At 42.9% G+C, this 24,585-nt stretch overlaps 1 protein-coding gene across 1 annotated transcript in view; it reads left to right on the top strand.

The window, feature by feature from the left end:
• The window catches only part of PDE10A (phosphodiesterase 10A), a gene marked incomplete at its 5' end in the record, with an annotated part of 286,161 nt that extends 262,641 nt beyond the window's left edge, over positions 1 to 23,520 (top strand). Inside the window, 4 exons of the mRNA XM_080806394.1 lie at positions 14,391 to 14,502; positions 17,416 to 17,496; positions 19,714 to 19,802; positions 22,117 to 23,520. Coding sequence (XP_080662520.1) covers positions 14,391 to 14,502; positions 17,416 to 17,496; positions 19,714 to 19,802; positions 22,117 to 22,234 — 400 coding nt within the window. The 3' untranslated portion in view covers positions 22,235 to 23,520. The remainder of the gene's footprint in view (positions 1 to 14,390; positions 14,503 to 17,415; positions 17,497 to 19,713; positions 19,803 to 22,116) is intronic.
• Positions 23,521 to 24,585: the final 1,065 nt, after the last annotated feature.

Genomic DNA, 24,585 nt, shown 5'->3' on the forward strand with positions numbered 1-24,585 from the left:
GGATCGAGCCCCACATCGGGCTCCCTGTTCGGTGGGAAGCCTGCTTCTCTCTCCCCCTCTCCCTCTGCTTGTGTTCTCTCTCTCGCTGTCTATCTCTGTCAAACAAATACATTTAAAATTAAAAAAAGAAAAAGAAAAGAAAAACAAACAAACATTGAGAAAGAAGCAAAAGGCCTAAGAGTTGAAAGGAAAAAGCAAATCTGTCCTTATTTTTAAATCACATGCCATCTACTAAAAAAAGTCCTCAGGAATCTCCAAAAAGTCTGCTAGACTTAGTAAGTGCAAGTTTACACGATACGTGACCAACGTTTTTTAAAAAATCATTTATTTTCAGACACGAATAACTGTCAATTGGAAATTAAAGTTAATAAAGCAATTTCACTTGCTGTGTCATTTTTTAAATGACACACTTGAATAGATTTAACATGATATATAAGCCTCTGTACTAAAAATATAGAACATTTCTGAGAGAGCACTGTATGAATAGAGTGATAGGTCATGATTATGAATTGCAAAAATCGCTGTTACTAAGATACCAATTCTCTGCAAATATTCCTCCAAAAATGTAATTCCAATTGAAACCCTACCAGGGTTTTTGTAGACATTGACAAGCTAACCTCAGATTTATGTAGAAATACAAAAGATCTAAAATAGACAAAACAAGGAGCACCTGGGTGGCTCAGTCAGTTGGGTGTCAGCCTTCAGCTAGGGTCATGATCTCAGGGTCCCAGGATCGAGCCTGGCATTGGTCTTCCGGCTCTTCAAGGAACTGCTTCTCCCTCCCTCACTGCTGCTTCCCCTGCGTGTGTGCGTGCTCATGTGCACTCTCTCTCTCTCTCAAAAAATAAAATATTAAAAAATAAAATAGTCAAAACAACTTTGTCAAAGCAAAAGCCCAATTGGAGAACTTAACACTACCTGATTTCGAGGTTTGCTATAAAGTACCAGTAATCAAGATAGTGTGTATGGGTGTTCGGGTAGACAGATAAATTGGTGGAACAGAGTATGGAAGACACACCGTAGAGCCGTATATTTTCAACCAAGGTGTCAAGAAATTCAATGGAGAAATGGATAGTCTTTTCAACACATGGCTCTTGAATTACTGAGGTTTCAGTTGGATGATAGACCTAAGTGTTAAAGTTAAAATTATAAGAATTTCTAGAATAAAACATAGGAGACAGTCTTATGATCTTCAGTAGTCAAAGATTTCATAGCACACAGAAAGCACTAACCTTCAGAGATGTTGGTCAGGGGCTACATGCTTTCCGTTGTAAGATGAATAAGGTCTGGGGATCTAAGGTCTAGCATGGCAATTATAGTTAATAATACTGTATATTATACTTGCAGTTTGCTAAGAGGGTAGATCTTAAGTGTTCTCATCATACATACATGCAAAAGTGACTATATGAGCTGATGGATGTGTTACTTTGATTGTGTAATCATTTCACAGTGTATACATGTATCAAGTCATCACATTGTACAACCTAAACATATACAACTCTTAGTTGTCAGTCTTACTCAGTGAAGCTGGAAGAAAGAAAAGGAAAGCACTAATCCTCAAATGAACCCATAATAGATCGGACTTCATCACATTAGGAACTTACAATCTTCAAAACAACCTTCAAGGAAGTGAAAAGCCACACAATGTGAGAAAAATAGTCTCCATATTTAGGTCTTCTATAACACTTAACAACTCAATAATAGGACAAAGTAAAAATTATATGAAAGATTTACCTTTTAAATTTTAAGTAAAAATGTGAATGGCCTTAAGGAGGCTAAATGTTAATGCAATTGATATGAAGTGAAATTCAGTGTATGAAATGTCTCTCTGAAATGCGAGCATGTTGGAGCAGAGGCTCCTGAGGGATTGGCCAGTAGGGAGTGAGAGAAGTGAGCAGAAGCACAGAGAGACTCTCCGTTCCACGACTATGGATTGTTAACATGCCAAGCCTGGGCCAGGTGTTGGGTGTGCAGCAAAGAACAAGACAGCCACTTGCCCTGCTCTCACCCGATGATTCCAGTCTAGTGGAGAGATTGACACGTCAATGAAATAACTTCATGATACATGGTTTAATTATAGTGGTGCCACGTTTTATAAGGATGCAAAGGGTGTTTGACTTCATCTGAGGAAATGGAAAGGTTGTGGAGAGAGATTGCGAAATGAACAGCCATAACATTGGCCTAACTTAGTCTGGGCCATGAATATCCTCAAAATAAAATTGTGTTCTAGGAACTGTTATGGGCTGAACTGTGTCCCCTAAAAAGTTCCTGTGTTGAAATCCTGATTCCCAGAATGTGACAGTATTTGGAAAGATAGCCTTGAAGGACTAATTATGTAACACGAGACCATATGGGTGGGTCCTAATCCTGTATAACTGATATCTTTAGAAGAAGAAATTTAGATACAGACGTGACAGGCAGAAGACTATGTGAAGACCCAGGGAGAAGATGACCATCCGTAAGCCAAGAAAGGAGGCCTAGGACAGACCCTTCCCTCATGGTCCTCAGTAGGAACCGACCTTGCCAACACCTTGATCTTGGACTTCTGGCATCCAGAACCATGAGACAATGACTTTCTGTTGTGTAAGCCACCAAGTTTGTGGTACTTTATTACAGCAACCCTAGCAAACTAATATAGAGGTCTACATGATTTTTTTGTCTTCTGCAATCAAAATTGTCCAACTGACCATAGGGGCCAATAGACTTGACTTTGGGGAGGGAAGATCCTGACCAGGCCTAAAGACTTCACTGGGGCTTCCTGGGTAGCGGGCAGCCCCATTCTGTGCCTGTTTGGTGTCCTTGTCCTCTCTCACCCCCACCCAGGTAAACTTGCACAGATACCGGTCTTCCCTCTTGGATGGGGAGTGATTATGTAAGGAGACATCTACCAGGTCATGGTTTCCTGATGTTCTAATCTTGGATCAGGGATAACAGTCCTGCAGGGAAGACTGGGGGTTCACTGTTGGGAAGAGAAATCCTGGGAATCTTACCTTTCAGCTTCTCAGTACAGTGGGGTACAGTGAGATTCTCCACCCATGACTCATGCAAGGTATCATGGAGAAGGGAAGTTAAGAGACTTATAATGACCATACTGGAAAGCAGTTAAGCTCATTTTCACAATAGCATTACATGAAATCAGAAATTCTGCATGATTCGATCCTGTTTGTAATCACAGCTGCTGTGAACTAATACCCAAGCCAGTGGGACAGGGTTATCTCAGTGTCCTGACTCAAGCTGGGCACATGTTGGCACATGGGCTTAGATGCAAGGTAGGAGGCTTTGAGCTTCACCAGAAAAAGCCATCATCCTACTGTTCCATTCCTTGGAGCCCTTGAAATCCCACGGTTGTCTGCCTTTTCGTGAGGACATCATCAGAGCTGGCCTGTGCCAATGAGAAGAGCAGGGACCTTCAGCTATCAAGACTCAAAGTGATTCTGAGAATGAGACTCACTGTGTCCTGGTAAGAAGAGACCGGCTGGGCTATTGGGAAGGTGAGAATCCGTAGATGTGGCCTAGAACTGAATCATTTTCCACTCCTAGTGTTTTCAGGCTGGAGCACTTTTCGCAGCAGAAAGACTTGAACAGATAGCATTTAGGAAGTCCCTGAGAAGTGAGGGGAGGGCTCAGCTAGAAGAAAAACAAGCTCTACCATAGAGGACAGGACTCAGTTGATGCATCATGGGAGGTAGAGGGGGTCCAGGGGCTCATGCAGTGCACCCAAGAGTCAGAAGCCGGGAGAGCTCCTCATCACCCAGTGCTCGGAGACCAGGCATTCAGTACCTCCAGTCATATCCGCCTTTCCATCTGTGTGCTAACACTTACTGAGTACCAAGTGTTTGTAAAGTGTGATGCCAGCAGTAGAGGAGAGTTTCAAGAGAATAACAGATTATTCTTGGGTATCCCTGTGCAAGAGTATTTTAAGTTTTCTATTTTACTTTAGGTCCAGGATCCATTTTGAGTCGATTTGGGGGGAAGAGTTTAAGGTCTGTATATGGAGTCGGGGTTTTTTGGTTTTTGGTTGGTTGGTTGGTTGGTTGGTTGGTTGGTTTTGCATGTGGATGTCCAGTTGTTCTAGCACCCTTTGTTGAAAAGACTGTCTTTGTTCCATTGTATTGCTTTTGCCTCTGTCATAGGTGATTTGCCTATATTTATGTGGGTCTATCTTGGGCTCTGTTCTGTTCCATTGGTATGTTTGTCTACTCTTTCTCCACCTGCCTCACTATCTTGATTACTGTAGCTTTACAGTAAATCTTGAAGTCAGGTAGCATGGCTCTGCTGGGTCTTCTGCCTCTCCCTATAAACACGTATTTAATTCTGGGGAGAGGGGATTCTCAATGTAAATAGTAATTTGTTTTTTATTTCAAAAAAATTTTTTAAAGAATTTATTTGTTTATTTGACAGAGAGAGAGAGGGAAAGTACAAGCAGGGGGAGGGGCAGAGGAAGAGGGAGAAGCAGGGAGCCTGATGCGGGACTTGATCCCAGGACCCTGGGATCATGACCTGAGCTGAAGGCAAGACGCTTAACCAACTGAGCCGCCCAGATGCTCTTATTTCAGATCTCACTTGTTCACTGCTGGTGCGTAGGAAATGACTGCCCTTATACCCCATGACCTTGCTGTAATAATTTATTAGTTCCAGAAATATTATTTGATTCTTTCAAACTGTCTGCATTGATAGTCATGCCATGTGTGAAGAGTTTTAATTCTTCTTTTCTAATCAGTATGCCATTTCTTTCTTTTTCTTGTCTTATTGCATTAGCATGGGCTTCCAGTACAGTGTTGAAAAGGAGTGGTGAAAGGAAACATCCTTGCCTTGTTCCTGATCTTAGTGGGAAAGTGTTGAGTTTCCCACCATTAAGTATAATGTTAGCTATAGGTTTTTTAATAGATATTTATCAAGTTGAGGAAGTTCCCCCATGCCTAGTGCACTGAAAGCGTTTATCATGCGTGGTTTTTGGATTTTGTCAAATGCTTTTACTGCATCTACTGACAGAATATTGTGATTTTTTCTTTTTAGTCTCTCTTTTTTTTAAGATTTTTATTTTTTAAGATTTTTTATTTATTTGACAGACGGAAATCACAAGTAGGCAGAGAGAGAGGAGGAAGCAGGCTCCCCGCTGAGCAGAGAGCCTGATGTGGGGCTCGATCCCAGGACCCTGGGATCATGACCTGAGCCGAAGGCAGAGGCTTTAACCCACTGAGCCACCCAGGCGCCCCTCTTTTTAGTCTCTTAATATGATGGGTTATACTAATTGATTTTTTTGATACTAAACTTGAATTACATACTTGGGATCAATCATAATTGGACATGTATAATTCTTTTTATACAGTGTTATCTTAGATTTACTGTTGAAGATTTTTGCATTTATGCTCTGAGAAGTATGAGTCTGTAGTTTTCTTGTAATGTTTTTGCACAGTTCTGGTATCAGGGTGATGCTGGCCTTATGGGGTAAGTTAGGAAGTGTTTCCTCTGCTTCTGTCCTCTAAAAGATATTATAGAGAATTGGCATAACTTTCTTAAATGTTTGGTAGGTTTCACCATCTGAACCCATCCAGGCCTGCTACTTTCTGTTTTGAAAGATTGTTAATTATCAGTTCAACTTCTCTAATAGTATAGGCTGATTTGGATTATCTGTTTCTATTTGTTTGTTTGTGCAGATTGTATCATTCAAGCAATTGGTCCATTTCATGCAGGTTATTCCTTCCTTATCCCTTTAATGGCTTTGGGATCTATAGTGACATTCTCTCTCATTTCTGATACCAGCTATTTGTATCCTCTTTTTTCTTAGTTAGACTGGCTAGAGAGGCTTATTGTTTTTATTAATATTTTCAGAGAACCATCTTTTGATTTGTTTTTTTTTTTCTCTATCAATTTCCTGTTTGCAAGTGCACTGATTTCTGCTATAATTCTTATCATTTCTTTTCTTCTGCTTCATTTGGATTTAATTTGCTCTTCTTTTTCTAGTTTCCTGAAATAGAAGCTTAGATTTTTTTTTAAATTTTATATCTTTATTCTTTTCTATTGTGTATGTTTGGTGTTAATAAATTTCCCTCTAAATACTGCTTTCCCTGCATCCCTCAAGTTGTGTTTTGTTTTCATTTTCATTTAGTTATAAATATTTTTAAATTTTTCTTGATTTCTTCTATGACCTGTGTGTTATTTGGAAGTGTTTTCTTTGTTTAATCTCAGGTATTTGGGGGGATTTCCCAGCTATTTTTCTACTTTGCTATCTAGTTAATTCCATTGTTGTCTGAAAAGCATGCACTGTATGATTTCTACTCTTCTAAATTTGTTAAGGTGTATTTTGTGGCCTGGAACCTGTTCTGTCTTGGTGAGTGTTCTGTGTGATCTTGAAAAGACTGTGTTTTTGACAGTTGTTAAAGTAGTCTACAGATGTCAATTATATACAATAGTTTGATGGACTTGCCGAGTTCAAACATGTCCTCACTGATTTTCTGCTGTCTAGATCTGCCCCGTTTCTGATAGAAGAATGTTGAAATCTCCAGCTAGAATAGTAGATTTACCTGTTTCTCCTTGGCAGTTCTGTCAGTTTCTGCCTCACAGATTTGGATGTTCTACTGTTAGGCACAGACAAGGATTGTTACATCTTGGAGAACTGTCCCCTTCGTTATGATGAAATGGTCCGCTTTACTGCTGATAACTTTGCTCTGAAGCCTTTCCTGTCTGAAATCGACGTAGCTGTTCTCATGTGCTTGTGAGTAATGTCAGTCTGGTACCTTCCTCCATTCATTGACTTCTAATCTCTGTGTGTCTTTATATTGAAACTGGGAAGACAACATAGAGTCAGGTTGGGTCTGGTTCTTGAGTCCATTCTAATGACCTCTTCTAATTGGTTTATTTAGACCACCGACATCTGAAGTGAGTGTAGACATAGCTGCATTTGTATCTGCCATGCTTGTTACTCTTTTCTATTCACGTTTGTTCTTTGTTCCTATTTTTGCCTTCCACTCTTTTCCCACCTTTTGTAGCTTTAATTGATTATTTTATGATTCCATTTTTCCCCTTTCTTAATATATCATCTATATTCCTTTTTTTTTTTAATCTTTTTTTAGTGGTTGCCCTAGAGTGAAAGACTTTTTTCAGATCCTAAGGCCAATAAGAACATGAAGTTTTGCTGAATATATTTAGATGTAAGGAAAACTGAATTAAAACCATCATATACCACTACATGTTCAGTAGGATGGCCAAAATTAAAAAGACTATCAATACCCAGGTTATGGCAAGGGTGTGAAGCTACTAAAATATTAACAGAATAAAATGTACAACTGGTTTGGAAAGAACTTTGGAGTTTCTTAACTAGCTAAGGATCTGCTTGCTTTGTGACTCCGTTCTCTAGTTACTCAAGAGAAATGAAAGCATACATATTGTTCACACAACAACTCAGACAGAAATGTTAACCGCAGCCCTATCCGTAACATACCTAAACTGGACGCAGCCCAGGTGTCCAACAGCAGGTGCATGGATAGGTGCACTGTATTTCTACAGTGGAAGACTGTTCTAGTCAGCAATTTCAAAAATTTGGAACTGCGGACTCATGCAACAACATGAATGAGTCACATAGACATTTTGTTGAGTCAAATAGTGTATATACCATATGAAGACTTTCTTTTTTTTTTTTTTAAGATTTTATTTATTTACTTGACAGAGAGATCACAAGCAGGCAGAGAGTGGGGGGGGGGAGCAGGCTCCCCACTCAGCAGAGAGCCCGATGCAGGGCTCGATCCCAAGACCCTGAGACCATGACCTGAGCCGAAGGCAGAGGCTCAACCCACTGAGCCACCCAGGCATCCCTGAAGACATTCTTATGATGCACAGAATAAGCCAAATGAATTAGTGGTGCTGGCGGTTGTGATAGAATTCAGACTGGCAGTTGTGGGCATCAGGTGAAGGGCACTGAATGGGAAAAGGGCAGGAGGGGTTTCTGGGTGACGAAGGATGTTCCTTGTCTTCATCGATGTGGTAGTTTGAGACTGTGTATATTGTCATCCTCCTCGAATTTTATCCTTCAAACATATGTATTTCATTCTATATAAGTTACACCTAAATTAAAGTATGAGAAACAAAGATATACAATCCAGAAATACGGCTATGTGGTAAATATGAAACATCTTTTTTCAAGTGTTTTGTCCTTAAACGAGATAGAGTATGTCAATTCTATCAGTAAGTCTTTAGATGAAATCATTAAAAAAATAAATCGAATGGTTTTTAATTCACCAGATGAGATCAGATCTCCTTTCTGAGGGGATTAGGAGTTGATGAGCTCATAGAGGCAGCCCACAGAATATGCGGTTGGTGAGTAGGCTTTTCACTGAGCTTAGAATTATCAGTGCACGAAGTAGTCCCATATTCAGCGTGGGTTTGGTGGCCTTCCCGCGATCTCCTTGTGGGGGTTCCGTATTGATGTATGAACGGCACATTTGGAGCCACTCCATGCCATCCTTCAAGATGGCGGGCACAGTGTGCAGCCGCAGTGACCTTCCTGCAGGTTCAGAACTGCCCTCTTTGCAAACCCTTCTCTCCGTCTTCTAGAGCCCCTTCTTGTGCTCGAGTTAACATGGACATTATTTCCCTAGGACTAGGTGTGTGTTCCACCAGCGATCTTGTCGCTAGCTCCTGACACCCCTAGGGGCCATTGCCTGCATCAGGACAGCTGTTCCTCCAGGAGGCCTGCAGGTGGCAGCCGTATTTCAGCTCAGTGGTCGACTCTAGCTACGCTGGGCACTGGACAGAAGGGATGGGTATCAGCTCCGAATGTTGCTAGCTTTTTTATCTCACTCCTAATTTTCTTGCTCGAGTAATTCCTGCCCAAAAGAAGCAGGAGCCACTGCTGTCTTCCCTGATTCTGCTGGCCATTAGCTCTGATGTTGTCCAAGGGGCAGGGGTCTCCCTTGCTAGCCGGTCCATATTCACAGTAGCCAGGGGCTCTTTGCAAACTGTTTAAAACAGATGCTTCACAAGCTATTTTTTTCTCTATTAGTTAATGGGTAGTCTATACACTGGAAATATATATATTTTTTAAAATTTCATTGTTTCTGTTATTTTACTGTTTACCTTTGCCTATCAGTGTAGTGTCTTTTTTATTATAATTTCCTGTTCCCTTTTAGAGACTCTCTTTTATACTTTTAATCCATCCGTTTATCTGACGTTGCTGAAATCTCTGTACTTAAATATATTATAATATTCAGTGATCATTTTTATAGATATCACTTATAATTAGTCCATTGGATAGTTGATAAATGAGAGACAGTGGCTTCTCTCTTTATACCTAGAATTAATACTAAAACATGAAAAGATGATATTCATCTGAGGAAATCAATGGCAGACTTTGGCCATGAGTGAAGTTACGTGTTGTCTAGAGAAGTACATCCTTTATTTAAATTAAGCATCTCTGTCTACCTGCCATAGTAAATGCATGAGGACCTCATTCTGCTAGGTGTGTGTTGTGTTTCACCTGAAGAACCTAAAATGTAGGGAAACTAAGTTCTCATGTGAAATTGCTAATGTCCTCACCTGATTTAAACTTAGAGTAGTGCATGTTGCCAGGTAAGGGCTCTCAAAGATTTTTAATAGCAAATCCCTCCATGACACACATTTGCTCAAGAGTGATTTCCCCATGACATGTAGTCATTTTTCTCCTGAAGATATTTCGTGAAGAAGCAACGTAGGATTCTATAAAATTAAGAATTGAGAACTTTGATTAAAGTTGACTTCAGTGAGCTCATCGCTACATCACACCTATGCTTCTCTCGAAGAGTTACTTGTATTATTTGTGTCACTGGATACAGTAGGAGTCAAACATCTCTTCCATGGTTTTGACTCTGCAGCTGTTCAAATAATATTTTCAGAGAATCCATAGCATCCTGAGTCTGGTTTAATGTTTCAAAAATAGCCGGAATGAGTCGTGTTATCAGAGAAGTAGTTATCATAAACATGATTTACTGAAGTTACTTATTACTGTGATTTAAAATTCCTTGAAGATGAGTTTAAAAACAAGATCATTAAAATGATAACTTAAGGGGGAAAATGATTTAATCTAGTCTCTTTTCAAATATTGTGTGTGATGGGATTTTAAAATGAAACAGAAGAGTTAAAATAAGGCTAGATAGTAGTTTCTAAACAAAACACTTGCTAAAACACACCCCAAAAGCTTGCTCTTTACTTAGCTACTGGACCCCACTTTACCCAACCTCTGCCGCGTTGTAGTAAAGACCACCTCGTAAGAGAAATCTGGTCTTTGATTACCTCTTTGTGAATGGGCATTCTAAGATAAGCAAGCCTGGATTTATCTGCCTTTTCTTTTTCTTTTTTCTATTTTTCAGGACAGTTTTTTATGCTGGGCTTATCCAAACACTTGAGCCGGGGTCCCCAAACACCAATGGAACAGGTTTTCTTAGATTAGTAAAAAGTTTGACTTTAAAACCATTTTTCTATTGATGCATGGATAAAGCGGTGTAATTTGATATTTGAGTTGTTTGAGTTTCAAACATATTTTTCAGTGTGACTGACAGCCTCCGGCTCTCCCCTTTGGGTCCTCCTGTCATCTGAGTAGCCTCCATTTGGCCTCCATATCCACTGACCACGTTTCCTACTTCGACCTGTAGGAGCGGGGTCACCCAGCTCCCTTGCCCTCCCTCCAGCTTCTGTCTGGATTCAGAGAGCGGTGGCAGTGACAGGAGATGAGAGGGTGGGAGGAGAGAAGATTTGGTGCATTTGCTCCCCTGGCTTTGCCCTGTGGGGCCCAGGGCAGGGCCTGCATGCTGCCACTGACCCTCGGTGCATCCTGGGCCTCCCTTCAGCCCTTAAAGTCGATCCTCCTCTCCCCCGGGGAAGCCGTCTCTTTCACGTTAGGACCCTGGCTGATAACTTTGGGTTGAAGTAGGTAATGTTAACTGTGTTTTAAATCTGGGCCACGTTATTATGGAGGCCAGCATGAGGTCAGAGCCTAGTGAACAGTGAGGGTAGAGAAGTCCTCTGTTTCGAACTCACAGTGGAAATGAGCCGGTGCTTCAGTCTCTTTGAATTCCAGATACTGACACAAATGAGGAATTGTAATAATAATCATATGAGAACTCATTTTATGTGCATATATATGTAAATATATAATATGTAATCATCATATCTCCATCTGAAATCTTTTATAAAGTTTTGTTCCGTCTGGTCCAGCTGCATATTTCTGCTTTTCTTCCAGTAGGACATCATATCCGTGGCTGATGAACTTTTTAGAGTGTGGGGGCCAGACAGGGGGTGGGGAGCATAATGGGAGAGTAATCCACCCGAAATCCGGCGAGCTGTGTGGTGTCCTCTCCTTTGGTAAAGTTCTGTGATTCTGTGATCTTCTGATGTGGGAGGAGAATTTTAAGATAGGACAGCCCTGGTGAGAGGTGAAAATGTCTGCACATCCTGATGGACCCCGTGTGTTTAGCTCCGCTGCCTGGTCTGGGCTGATGCATGGCGTTGAGGAGAAGGAAGAGGAGGCGGGAAGGGGGGCTCTGTCACCATAACTCCTTGCAGATGTGACTGTGCTTCCCCTTGGCTCTACCTGACCCCCAGAGCCTTCCTCCTGTCCCCGTCACCACTGCCTCCGTCCAAATAGTGCTGCTGTCCTGTCTCATTGCACCACAGTGGTCTCCTGAGTGACCGCTCCCCAACCTCCCTTGCCCCTACAATTGTACAAGTCATTCTCCACCAAGATCTCTCTGCAGTGTGGAGCATGTCTGTCCTCTGCTCACAGCCTCCGCTGTGTGACCGTCCGACTTGGGACAGCAGACTCCTGCCTTGCCTCCAGACCAGGCAGCACCGTGCTGTGCCTCGGCCCGTCGTGCCAGCCAGACTAGCCTGTTGTTCCTCAGGCTCACATGCTCCTCATGGACACAGTAGGACTTCCACACCTACTCATCTCTACTGGCACTCTCACAGATCTTCATGGTTCTGCCTCTTTTACAATAATTTTTACAAGCTTGTTCCAAGAAATTTTTTCCCTTATTTTCTGTGTATTCTCCATATTAGAATGTTAGTTCTATAAGAGCAGGGTTGCTTGATTCAGTACTATAACTGTGCCTGATACATAGAGGCATTCAAAAAATTGGGGAATGAATGAATGTAGTCAGACTCCCTGGAAGTATAACATAGGCAGTGCCTTGGGCTTTTGGTTATTTTTGCTAACTGGGTTATACAAGACCATACCTAGAGTAGTGAGCAAAGACTCTGTCCCTTTCACGGTTGCTTCTTAGAACACATGATGAATCAAGTGTCTGTCCCAGTTAGACCTACAGTCCATTCACAGGAAGAAATAAAATGATTCCAATTTATACTAATATTTCCAGACAACCATGACCATCTAACTGATTTGTCATTGGGAGTAAAAGATAAGTAACTTATTAAGGCATTTAATAAAACTTTCTTACCTGTTTATTGTTTCTTTTTTGGTTACCAGTAAAATCATTACTGTTGAATTGTTTTGTCTACGTAATCTTGACAGTGAATACGAATGACAACTGGGTCATAGTCTTCTCGACCCTAATAGTAAGCACACTACCTGTGAAATCCTATCCAGGGAGAAAATTGGTTCCTTGCATCCTACAGTGCCCAGTTCTGTGAACATTTCTTGTTTTGTGGACTTACAAGATAAGAAATCTTTTTTGAGGTAAAGCTTGTTAGAATGCTTAGCCAGCAGAAGTAAATGTTGAGATATATTTGTGAATATAGATTAGAGATTGAATGATTTCAATATTATGGAACATAGTTTCATGTTCATGTTCTGTTGAATAAACACGTAACAAACTCATTCTTTTAGAAACCCAAATCCAGAAGTGTTCATCCTTTAAACCTCAAAGTACTTAGGAAACTCCCTCATCAAGAAAATATGAGTTTCCTGATCACGTTAAGGGATTTGGATCTTCACACGGCGTCTGTTTGGGCGTCACAGGAAGGGTGCACAGAAGTCTCATCAGCTTCTCAGTCTGCCCTGACAGAGAGAAGTGTTCTTAAGAAAAGTGAGGGTGGGGGCACCTGGGTGGCTCAGTGGGTTAAGCCACTGCCTTCAGCTCAGGTCAGGATCCCAGGGTCCTGGGATCGAGCCCCACATCGGGCTTTCTGCTCAGCAGGAAGCCTGCTTTCCTTCCTCTCTCTGCCTGCCTCTCTGCCTACTTGTGATCTCTGTCTGTCAAATAAATAAATAAAATCTTTAAAAAAAAAAAAAAAAAAAGAAAAGTGAGGGTGTAGAAGTGATCCTTAATCAGGGAAATGGCCTAAAGGAAGTGGGCTGATGGGAAATAAAGGAGCCTTGCGAGTGATTGGCGGCATCCCAGACACGGGTAACAGACCAGGGAGGGTCTCCCAGATACCCAGGAGTCTGTGTGCAGGAGTACCACTACATCAACAGACAGGCGCTCTTAATATGCCGTCTGCCCTGCTGGGGACGGGCTCCGGACCCAGGGCAGGGCTGTGCCCCTGATGGGGACCATCTGTGGGGCTACGAGAGGTAAGGCAGCTTCTGCAGCGGCAGATCCCTGGGACTCGTTAAAATGTGCATGTGAGCTGGAAATGGTCACTTCTTATTTCTTACAGTTTTGTATCTTTCTTGATAATTTGCCTTTAAAATTATGTAATTTGCTTCATAAAAGTTAAAGTCAGTATGTTAAAATTCCTTACTAATCAGCAGTTCGTGCCACCATCAAGCATGGATTTTATTTAGGGCAACCACATGTCCCTAGACCAAATCTGTGAAAAGGGTAGGGCTATGTCCATTTGAAGTCTTCAAGCAGTTTTTCTTTTTATTCAAGAGGAAAGATGAAACCAAACCACATTTAGGAAAAAAAGAAGTCAAAATGTGAATGCAAAGCAACTGAAAAAGAACTCATTCCATTTGGAGGCTGGAGTTTGCGCAGCGTGGGGAGGCCGCTCCCGTCACACTGGGTCTCTGAACCTGGAGGACGGAGAGCGCGCCGAGGACCTGCCGCTGCTCTGGCCTTGTCTGGCACTGCTGGAGCCGTGGGGAGGCCGCCCTGTCCTCCGCACCTCATGTTTTTCTTATATCAACACTTGGGGTGGATTTTTTTTTCTCCAAGGTTTCTTCACCTTGTGCATTTGCAGAACTCCATGAGGACAGAGGGGGGCCCAGTGCTGTGCCCGCACCGTCTTGATTGCAGCAGTAACCCTGAGGCAGCAGGGGCGTATGGTAACCCCTCACGGGGCGGTGGCGGAGGGGACCCGTGTCCTTCCAGGTGAAGCAACACTGCTCTTCCGTTCCACTTGCTTCCCTACCCAGTAATGACTACGGAACCCTCCTCCTTGAAAATGCACAAGAGTTTCTAGCCTTATTGCAAGCGTGCAAATGCCAGGCTGACCTGTTTTGTGTTCTTGTGTTCTAGAGATCGTGTCATTGGTTTGATGATGACTGCCTGTGATCTTTGCTCTGTAACAAAACTATGGCCGGTTACAAAATTGACAGCAAATGATATATATGCAGAGTTCTGGGCTGAGGTATGTTTTTTATTTTTATAAGAACGTTAAAAGTGAGAAAAAGTCTGATGAGAAAGTAAATATATGGGTACATTCGTAACAATGTCTTAGTAGCTCAAGTTGCTACTTACTTCAGAAAACTCCTGCTCGTCCACATGCGACAGAGGCGTCAGCATTTCCGCCCAGATGTAAGGACACTTATACAAACATCCAGCCATGATACCGTGGGTCCCTCCGTGTCACAGGCTGTATGTGTCTGCAGTTGGAGACTGGGGCCATGATCACCTCGTACCATAGACATACGAGATTCTGTCAGTATTCCAGACAGTCCATTATGAGTTCCACAGAACATGTGGGCTTCTAACTAGTGATAGTCCTGACGTGAGGCAACCGTGGAACTTTACTTTCGTTTTACTTTACTTTAGTAACTTTTCTTGACTGAATTATCTCAATTACCAGAAATGGGTGCTATATTTCTCAATTTGCTTTCTGAATTGTCCAAGAAGGAGCACAACATTCTCTTGTTCACATGAACCCACCGATACCTAGCCCCCTGCATATTCAAAGATGACTTTAGGGAAACAAAAGAAGTAAAATGTTTGTGTACCTCCTCCTGAAGAAGAAGTGAATTTGGAGGGCGAGTGGTTTGGTCATTGCGGATTCAAACCATTCAGCCTCACCCATATGAAAGAATGGATGTAAAAAGTAGAAACCAGCCAGTCATTCAGTTCATAGTTCAGTAGAAACGATTTATAACATTAAATTTTTTCACGATGGCAAACCCAAAAAATGTTTGTTGGGTGAGGACCACAGGCCCGGAGAGTTATTTCTCCAGAATGCATACACAGTGTGTGCCCAAACTCCTGCATGTTTTTTCTTGTTGTATAGTGTGTATCCCTGAATCTAGTTACTATCAGACTCAGTTAAGAAGGTTGTTTTAAAGATATGTGTCTGAACTATAATCCCTGACTTTATCACCTGTTAACTTAATTCACGTATGTGTCTAAAAGTAGTAACCTGCAACGCATTCTGTAAATATCACATACGGAGAACTGGTCTGAAGTTAGCATATTGTTTTGCAAGTAATTTTATTTAACTGATAAAAATTAAATAATTTTATTTAACTGATATAATTCATAATTTCACAACTGTATTTGTATTCTAAAATACGAATCAAAATGTGACATATGTTATGTAGATTTCCCCCTCTCTATTCTGCACTGATTAAACGGTGCACAAAGATTTGATTAAGCTCCCAAAGTGCTCATGCGTGCCGTCTTCAGGGACCTCGCAGTCCATGGGAGGAAGCAGAGATCATGACCACTGCATCTTGCCGGCTCACCTCCCAGATGTCCGCTGTGTCCCTCTGTCCCCACCACCTACTCCATCTCCCTGCCTTTGCTTTTAGAGTTAGACTAACAGTCGCACAGACTGCGCTCTTTGATGTCCTGGTGCTGGAGATGGGCGTCCTGCTGTAGCAGTTGGGATCAAACCTCAGACCAGCTTTGTGACTCTTCTCTGTGCCTTCGTTGTCACATCTGCAGGCTAGGGATGGCTCTAATTCTGTTCCCAGTCTGTCCCTCCATGCTGTTGTGATAAAGACAAAAATCACGAACTTGACCTCCAAAACCCACAGCCTCACCGGGCTATTCTACGTCTCAGCCCCTCTGGATTCCGTGAGTCAAGTCCCTCTCACAGTCATCTAGGCCAGCTTCGCGACCCCCCAACCCCCGCCCTGCCCTCTGCAGCTTCCTCTGCCAGCCCCACACTGGGCCAGATCTCCCTTGGATGCATCCTCTGCAGCCCTGCACTGCTCTCCTCTATGGCCTTGATCCTAGTTGTGAGAACTGTACGTTGTGAGAACTGTACGTAGTCAAATCTTTATTTATTCAGTCTTTTTACTTATGGGGCTTGTGATAACCTTGAGCAGGGGCCTGTGTAATTTCACTCATTTAGAAAAGGAGAAGAAGAAGTTTGAGAACCACTGAATTAATATTTAAAATGGTAACATTGGAGCAGAAACTGTACTAAAGTGCCTCCATCCTGCGGTAAAACCCTCCGTGATGGTCCTCGCCCTCTGCGCTTGGTCTCCGTCCTGCAGTAGAACTCTTCGTGGGGGTCCTCGTCATTTGTTTTGGACCTACCTTAACAAATCTAGGATGTTTTTAGTTCTGTATCTCTGATTTCTAAAAATAAGCATGATTGTGAAATAATTAAAATAATTGAATAATGAAGAAACGTGAGGGAATAGGTGGTAGGAAGGTAAAAGTTGAGGTATGTTGAGAAAGAAGCTTTTAGCCATCTTTAACAAATTACTAAAAAGAGGAAGATAATTTAAAATCTGGAAAATGTGGATAACAATATATATAACTCCTAGTAGTTCATGAAGATTAAATGAAATATTTGCATGTTACCTATCCCAGAGCCTGCAAAATAGAAAATCTTCAGTAAACATCTGTGAGTATATCCTTTATGGTGATGTGTAGCCAATTACACTGTATCTTTACTAACACGTTTTAGCAGATCATTCTCGATATATAGGATTTCTCTCTAAAGCCTCTCCTTATCCAGCTCAGCACACACGAAAATTCATTTGAAGAATAAGTGAGAAAAGGGCTTGAGATTATTCCATTCTTGTTCTTCTTTTTCCTCCTCACTATTTATCGGTCTCCTCTTGTTATGACTTTCATTAACTTCTGTACAGGGAAACCGGGAGAGATGGCTGCGTTCCTGGTAATTCAGTTGAGAATAACATAGGATAAAAACCAAACAATGATACGTTGTTTTTATTGTTTTGACATTAGTTTGGGTCAACTAAACAAAAACATTATCCATTGTGAAGAAAATTAATGAATGAAGGGAACAACTCATTAGTACCAAGACTTGAGAGCTGTTTCTAAGTTGACAAAGCTTGGTTTTTTCCATTTCTCTTAGGGTGATGAGATGAAGAAGTTGGGAATACAGCCTATTCCCATGATGGACAGAGACAAGAAGGACGAGGTCCCACAAGGCCAGGTATGGATTCTGTTGAAAAGTCAAATAATTTAAGGCAGTCATAAAATCACACGTAGATTCAACGTATACGCCATCTTGTAGAACCCAGGACCACTTGGAACCTTCTGTGTTTAGATGGAGTTTGGGGACAGGAAGGCCAGGATAAGAAATCATAGTTGGGTTGAAAGAAGCCACAGCCACCCATGCCATCAGCTCCTTCCGCAGATGGAGTCACGGCAGCGACGGCTTGAAATGGAGGGTGGATGAGGTGGAATTGTTAGTGTCTCTAACAAGCAGAAAAGCTTTTGTCGCTGACTGTGCAAAGTTATTTTTTAGAGAGTAACATTATAGAGATTCTCACCGGGCCCACTTTTCCTAGCAAACAATGCTTGGTATTTTAGTACATTCTGTGTTTTGTCTTACCAACGGTTGATACCAATTATTAGTTTTGCAAGTCTTACCACATGATTTATGTCAATGTTTTGACAGCTCTCGTGCCTGTCCGTTTTGCGTGTGTGGTGTGATCTGTTTCTCAGATTATCGTCTTTTTAAACTACCAAATTTCTAACACCATAACAGGGAAGTTAGTTATGGACAAATAATTACAGGATTTCATTTAGAAAACTCACAGGATGATGGTTTTGGATTAAGTTCTCAAGCGCTACCTGTTCCTTCCCTACTGAACACGCACCGACGTGCCTGGCCCCACGTGCCTGGTGCCTGTGGTTCTTGCAGTTTACTTTCTTGTTACTGTTGTTTATGGAACTTTCCCATATATGTGCTCACAGAGCTCTGTCTTCCCTGCCCGGCCTCTGCTTACCATGTCCTATTGTGAAGTTCCTGTCCAACTGTGTGGTTATATAAACATTCGCTCCTCTTTCCTTTTGTTACTCTCCTTTCATCGTTCTATATTTGACTTGTTAATTCCTTTGAAACTTATCTTGCCATATGGCTTAAGATAGGGATCTAACAAAGTTCTTCTTTCTAGATAGTTAAGCTGTCACCCCAACAAAGCACATAGGAGAGCTGGAAATGCCATTAGAGGACACACTCCGTTCTAACGCCTTTTAATTAAGAGAAGAGTTTGGGGTTTTGCCAAAATTGCAGATCCGTTTATAGTATGAGCGAGTTTTAAATAAAGTATCTCTGTGATCGACTAATATTTTGCCAACTGTATTGCTTCTGAACTGTGACTACCATTAAAATGTTCTTTCCATAATAAGAAAATACTCTACTTTCCAAGATTTCTTTCTTGAGATCTTCTGCTCAATGATATCTACTAAAATATTGAAATAAGAGAAATCTCTGTGTTGACTTACAAAGTCAAAGATAGGCATGCATAGGCATTATGCTAATAAGGTGATTGTGATGATAGACTTTGCAACAGGAGAAAGCAGAAAGGCACCCGGGAGATTCCATTCTTCTGTATCCTTTGGTGCATCTCCCTGAAGTTCCGTTTTTTAGAGAAATTGGTAAGCCCCGGTTTGGGGGTCCCCATCCAGAGAGCCCGTCATATCTTATCCACGGTGTCAGCCACTGGGCAGTTACTGTAGCTAGACCATCTGCATTCTCTGCTGACAGCCTAAGGGCCATTTGTATCCAGCCTTCCTGAGGCCAGTCTGGGCCAGCAGCATTTACTGTGGCCTGAAATTCCTAATAAAATACCATTTAATGTATTTTTTAAAGTACCACAGCTAAAACACTGTGAATGGAGCATATTAAGAGAACTGTGACATAAGAGAACGAGGATACAGTCTGTGAGATTTGTTGTAGGTTGAAAACAGGGAGGGGGGAGGGAGAAAGTTTCAGGAGACCACGCAAGGCACCAACAGCCAAGGGTAGCAAGCCCATGAAACACCTGCCCCAATTCCCGAACTCTGAGTTGGAGAAGAGGCCGCCGTATAGAAGAAGGGCAGGGTCAGATCTGAAATGTCCGTGGTAGAAAACTAACTTTGACCAGCGACAAGAACAGGGCTTGAATTACAACTTGACTGATCTATAAATGGAATCTCATTGAATGTTGAACTTGGGTTTGGGATGAACTTCTTTTTGTGTGTGTTATTTCGAGGATGTATTTTAAGGCATTTCTAAAGGCACCGGCAGCCGTGTTCATGGAGCCTACATATCGGGGGACAAAACTAGAACATTTTACAGTTAGGGTTGAGAATAGAAGCCTCAGCTGAGAGGTGGTTGCTAACATACCCTTTTGTGTCTTGTGCGTGGCTCTGCGCGGGGCAGCTGGGCTTCTACAACGCCGTGGCCATCCCCTGCTACACCACGCTCACGCAGATCTTCCCGCCCACAGAGCCACTCCTCAAAGCCTGCAGGTACGTACCACCGCCCGGCTGGGCTGGGATGTTGCAGGAAGAGGAGGAGTCGGGTGGAATGTTCCTCGCCCGCGGTGTGCGAGCTGCGTCCTGCTGCGGTCCACACTGATGTCACTTCGTGGGCTGTGTTCGCCTCGGTAACAAGGCCATGTTAAGGGTTTCATAAAGTCCTTCATTCACCAGAAAGGAGCAGGAAGGTATCTGGTTTGTGTTTTGTTAGGATCCAGGGGTCCATACCCAATGCGTTTTTAAAAATACGGGCCCATAATGCGTGTTCAGGGCTGCTTGCTGGTGAGGGGCTCAGCTTAACCCCGCAGTTCGTTGTGTGAAGGAGGAGGGGGAAGCCTTGACTGGGACCTTCTTTCTCTGTGAGTTTTAGTTTCTTCCCAAAAGAGGGATGAGCCCCCTCTCATCCTTCCCAGCTTCAGACTCCCCTGCATTCTTTTCTCATGGCTTTTGAGGGATGCGCTTAGCTACGAACACTGGAATTTTTTTAAGATTTCCGTGTTACTTTGAAAAGCATTTCCCTCTGGGGAAGTCAAAGGGCAGTGAGCAGAGCAGCCATATGTGCTGCTTTTCTGCAGGGGGCTGGCGTCCCGCTGGTTTTTCTAACTATTTAGCCACGGAGCACCCTTGGGGGTTGGGTGGGCACACAGTCCGGGAGAGAGCAGATGTGGGATTTTAAACAAATCCGAGGCCTTTGGTATACCGCCACCCTCTGCTGTTGAAACTTATTTCATGAATTAATTATCATGAGGAGAACAAAGAAAACCAGTAAGGAGGGAGACGGGGAAAAAAGATCCTGTTTTTTCCTACGGAAGTGATGGTTTCTCTTCTCTGCTCTTGGGGAGTGAACATAACACCCCGGCTGACTTCGTGAGCCATCACTGACCTTCCTCCACAGCTAGTTCATCAAAATATTATTACGTCCGGGCTAAGCCATGTGGACAATGTGGAGTATGAGCTGGGACTCATTCCTAATGGAATTGGGTTGGAAAAGTCAGTGCCCCCCCAAGGAGACATGTCGATATCAGTCAAAATCCATGTCATTACAAACAAAATCATAGGTAACAGTCCAAAATTATCTGTATTTTCCGTGAACTATCCAGAGCCAGCAGAATGAGAGCTTGCTATCGTTACCGAGCAGGAGGACAGGGATTCCTCCGTCCCAGCCGACTAGATGCGTTCTTGCTTGAGTGTACTTGGCTGAACCACAGAATCTCTTAAAGGCCATTTTAATCTTACTAACACTTAAAAAAAATTCATGTCTTATTGGTGTCTAAGGAAACATGGCAAATCAGTTTAGTGTCTATTTTCTAATATGTCAAAAATCTCTTTAGGCTCTGGGCAAATAACATGTGGTAATATGACACAGAAGCTAAAATTATTCCCTTTTTCAGGATACATTTGGGAGATTTCTTTCATCCAGAGGTGTCTTTGCATTGTGCATGCTTTGTATGAATTTTGTGTTTGCCAGTGCAAGGTTCCCTTCGGATTTTGGCTTTGTGTCTAAGAAAGCAAGGTACGAGGAGGGAAGTGTTGATAAGAGCTCTGCCTGGTCAGCCACATGGGGCGAGGGGTGGTGGTCACTCTGTTCAAAGAGATCAGGATGCCCGTAGCATTTGATCTGCAGATTTGGAGAGAGAAAAACCGAAGGAAAGGGGGACGAGCAGCCTGAGTGTGAGACCACAAGGTACCAGAGCAGAAAGATGCCTTTACCGCAACAAAGAGATTTCTAACGTTGGTACTGCATGTAACTTACAGTGACTTTTTATACATGACACAGTGTTCAAAATAAGGCTACTCCCCAATTTCGGGTATGAGGTGGCAGGGACCCCAAGCAGCACACTGTGTCCACCCGCACAGCGGGAGCTCCTGGCTGTCGGTGCTGTGGCCCATCGTTCGTGCCACCGGGGTTCCCTTCCTCTCCGTTGACCGCCGTGCTTCTGGCTAGGACGCCCTGTGGCTCGTGCCCCCTCCCAAGTCCTCCTTCCTCACTGATTATGAAATGGTATGTCCTGAGCTGAGCTCAGCAGTTGCCCTGATGCCCGGAGCCCCTGGGACAAGCCCCCCCCCCAGCCCCCCATCCTTGCTGGCTACAGGCCCTGCTGCAGAAATGAGCGGCGGGACCTCATCAGGGAGCCTCGCTGGGACCCTGCCCCTCCCAGCGGGCTGCTCCTCGCTGGCCTCAGAAAGGTGCCCGAAGCCCCGGGGCTCGGCTCTGCCCCGCGGGGTGGGGGCTGGGATGAATGATGGAGACCCGGCCCGGAAACCCTTTTTTAAACCCTCTTGTCCCCGCGTCTTTTATGCTTAGGAATAACCTCAGCCAGTGGGAGAAGGTGATCCGAGGGGAGGAGAGCGCCGTGTGGATCTCGTCCCAGCCTGCGGCCCACGCGCCCTCGGAGAAGCTGCCCGTGAAGATCGACGACTGACGGCCGCGCGCGGTCCCGCTGCACCTGCTCGTCCTGCTGCTTTGACTCTTCTTCCTTTTCTTTTCGTGGGGGGAAACCTACACCCGGTAACGAGGGCACCAGCCTCTCGGAGGAGGCGGCATCGAGAGGACACGTCGGGCCCATGACTCCCCGCAGTCTCCTCTGTGACGCGTCGGAGACGGCGACCGCCCCGGACCACCCCGGAGCGCCCCGGGGCCGAACCCGCGTCCCAGGGGCGCCGTGGGATTCGCGGACTGGCCTTTTCCAACCGGCTCGCGTGGCTGAGGGCGTCGCGGAAACGGACAAGAATGGCTGGGAAGGGGCTGCTTTCCCGTTGTATCTTTCTAGTGAGGGTTAACACGGTACTATTATGGTATTGTGCTTTGGCTTAAACACCAATGTCGCTTCGATGTTGTTGGTTATAAATAGGAATTTTTACACATTACTGTTGTGAACGTTCGTGTGTGACCTGCTCGTAATTAGCGTGAACTGTAGCGGACAGCCTCGGGACACGCGTCACTGAGGGGACAGTAAGTGTCTTTCTGCAACCGGGGATGGAAACTGCAGATTTAAACTTAAACTGAGCCTCAGGAATTAAAAACGAGGTGGACGAAAAGTGTGTTCTTTAAGTTTATACTAAGGGGCTTGGATGAATAGATTTACACGAAAGGAAGTAGCCTTCCTATCCTCTTGAGAAGAGCTGCGGATATACATCAGAACAAATCTCAGAACTCCGAGTATCAGTTCAAAAAATGTCAAAGAATGTTTCTTTATTTTTTGTTTCCTTCATTGCAGGCAAGTTTTCTAAATCCCTTGCATAAAGAACAACAACAACAACAAAAAAGCCAGGCATATGAATTTTTCTTAACAGGTCTTACGGGATGTCAAATGTGAATTTTAATAATGATTTCTTTTTATTTTCACTTGGTGTCATTGCAAAATTTTAGACTCACATTCAAAGTGAGAGGTTTATTCTATGAATTATTTAATTAAAATACCATACATTTCTCTTAAAACCAAATTAAACCATAAAATTTAAGTCTTGTGTAATTTTTACTTTGCTCTGCTGCACCCATCCCCCAGTCCGGCCCCTGCTCTGTGCTCCCTGGTCACGTTTCCCAAGTGCTCTGTCCACGACGGGAGGGAGGAGAGCGCAGTGCGAACGCATCATGGTGCGGCTCTGTTCTCTCGCCTCTGCTCCGGTATCAAGTGTCTACATCCAAACCTGTAGTTTGGACAGTCTTCTGTATAATTTTTGTAGGCTAATATTACTCTACAATGTAAGTGTGTTGAAAAAAAAAAAAAAACCCACACAAAAGTAGAGGTCTGGACCCCTTCCTACAAGGATTATAAGCCAGTCACTTCTGGTGCACATGAAAGCTGTCGAGATTTTTAGCACAATGGCAGGGTCACCTCCAGAGCTGTGCTTAGTCCTGACCTGAAGGAATGAGAACTAGAGTCTCAAGAAGTGATCGGCAGATCCGTAACAAACAGCTTATCTGCTGTTCACTTGGCAGGAAGCTGGAATATTACTTTTGATAAAATAAATTTTTAAAATAATTCTTTTACATATTCAGTACTGTACACATTGTTATCCATATGGTTTTTGCAAAAAGAAATCACATGTTCCTACAACATGATTTAAGTTGTAGCAGAGTTAGGTATATACAAATGTTGTTCTTATTTTAAATTAACACTATGTGTTCTGTTTCCCTCTGGGCTTCTGAAAGTTGCCACCTTCCCTCCCTGGCACTCCATTTGCTGTTATGGTTATACAATATGAGGTAAAATGAAATATCTAAAGAGAGAAATACCACCGTGGCTAGACACACACCTACGGAAGTACATATGTATAAAGGATAGAGATGCAAACACATCTACAGAAAGTAAAAATCGGCCCCATTCTTCAAAACCCGATTTTTTGTGTGTTGGAAAATGTGAGCAGAAAAGTCCTTTCTTCATGTTAGTGCATTTATAGAACTGAATTCTAAAATGTTGCATGTTTTTCTGCACTCAGGTTTATGAAACTGGACCCACCCACTCAAATTTCAATCCCAAGAGTTAGTATGGTTGTGTATTAGAAATCAACTGACTCGAAATACCACTGGAGACTGTTTAATTAAAAAGATCTTAAAAGAATGCATGAATTTTTCTTTTTGATGTAGAAAACAGTCCTGAGGGGAGGGAATCTCATGGCTATTTTTGCTTTTTAAGATTGCTTTTCTAAAATTACTACCAAAAATTCTCTTATTTTGATAGAGCCAGCATTCTTATACTATTGACATTGTACCTTGAACAGTTTTCCAAAGAAACATTCATGGGTTTATGGGTTGGTTGATCTCTCTTGATAT

The sequence above is a fragment of the Martes martes genome (genome assembly GCF_963455335.1).
Source record: "Martes martes genome assembly, chromosome: 6".
Classification (NCBI taxonomy): domain Eukaryota; kingdom Metazoa; phylum Chordata; class Mammalia; order Carnivora; family Mustelidae; genus Martes; species Martes martes.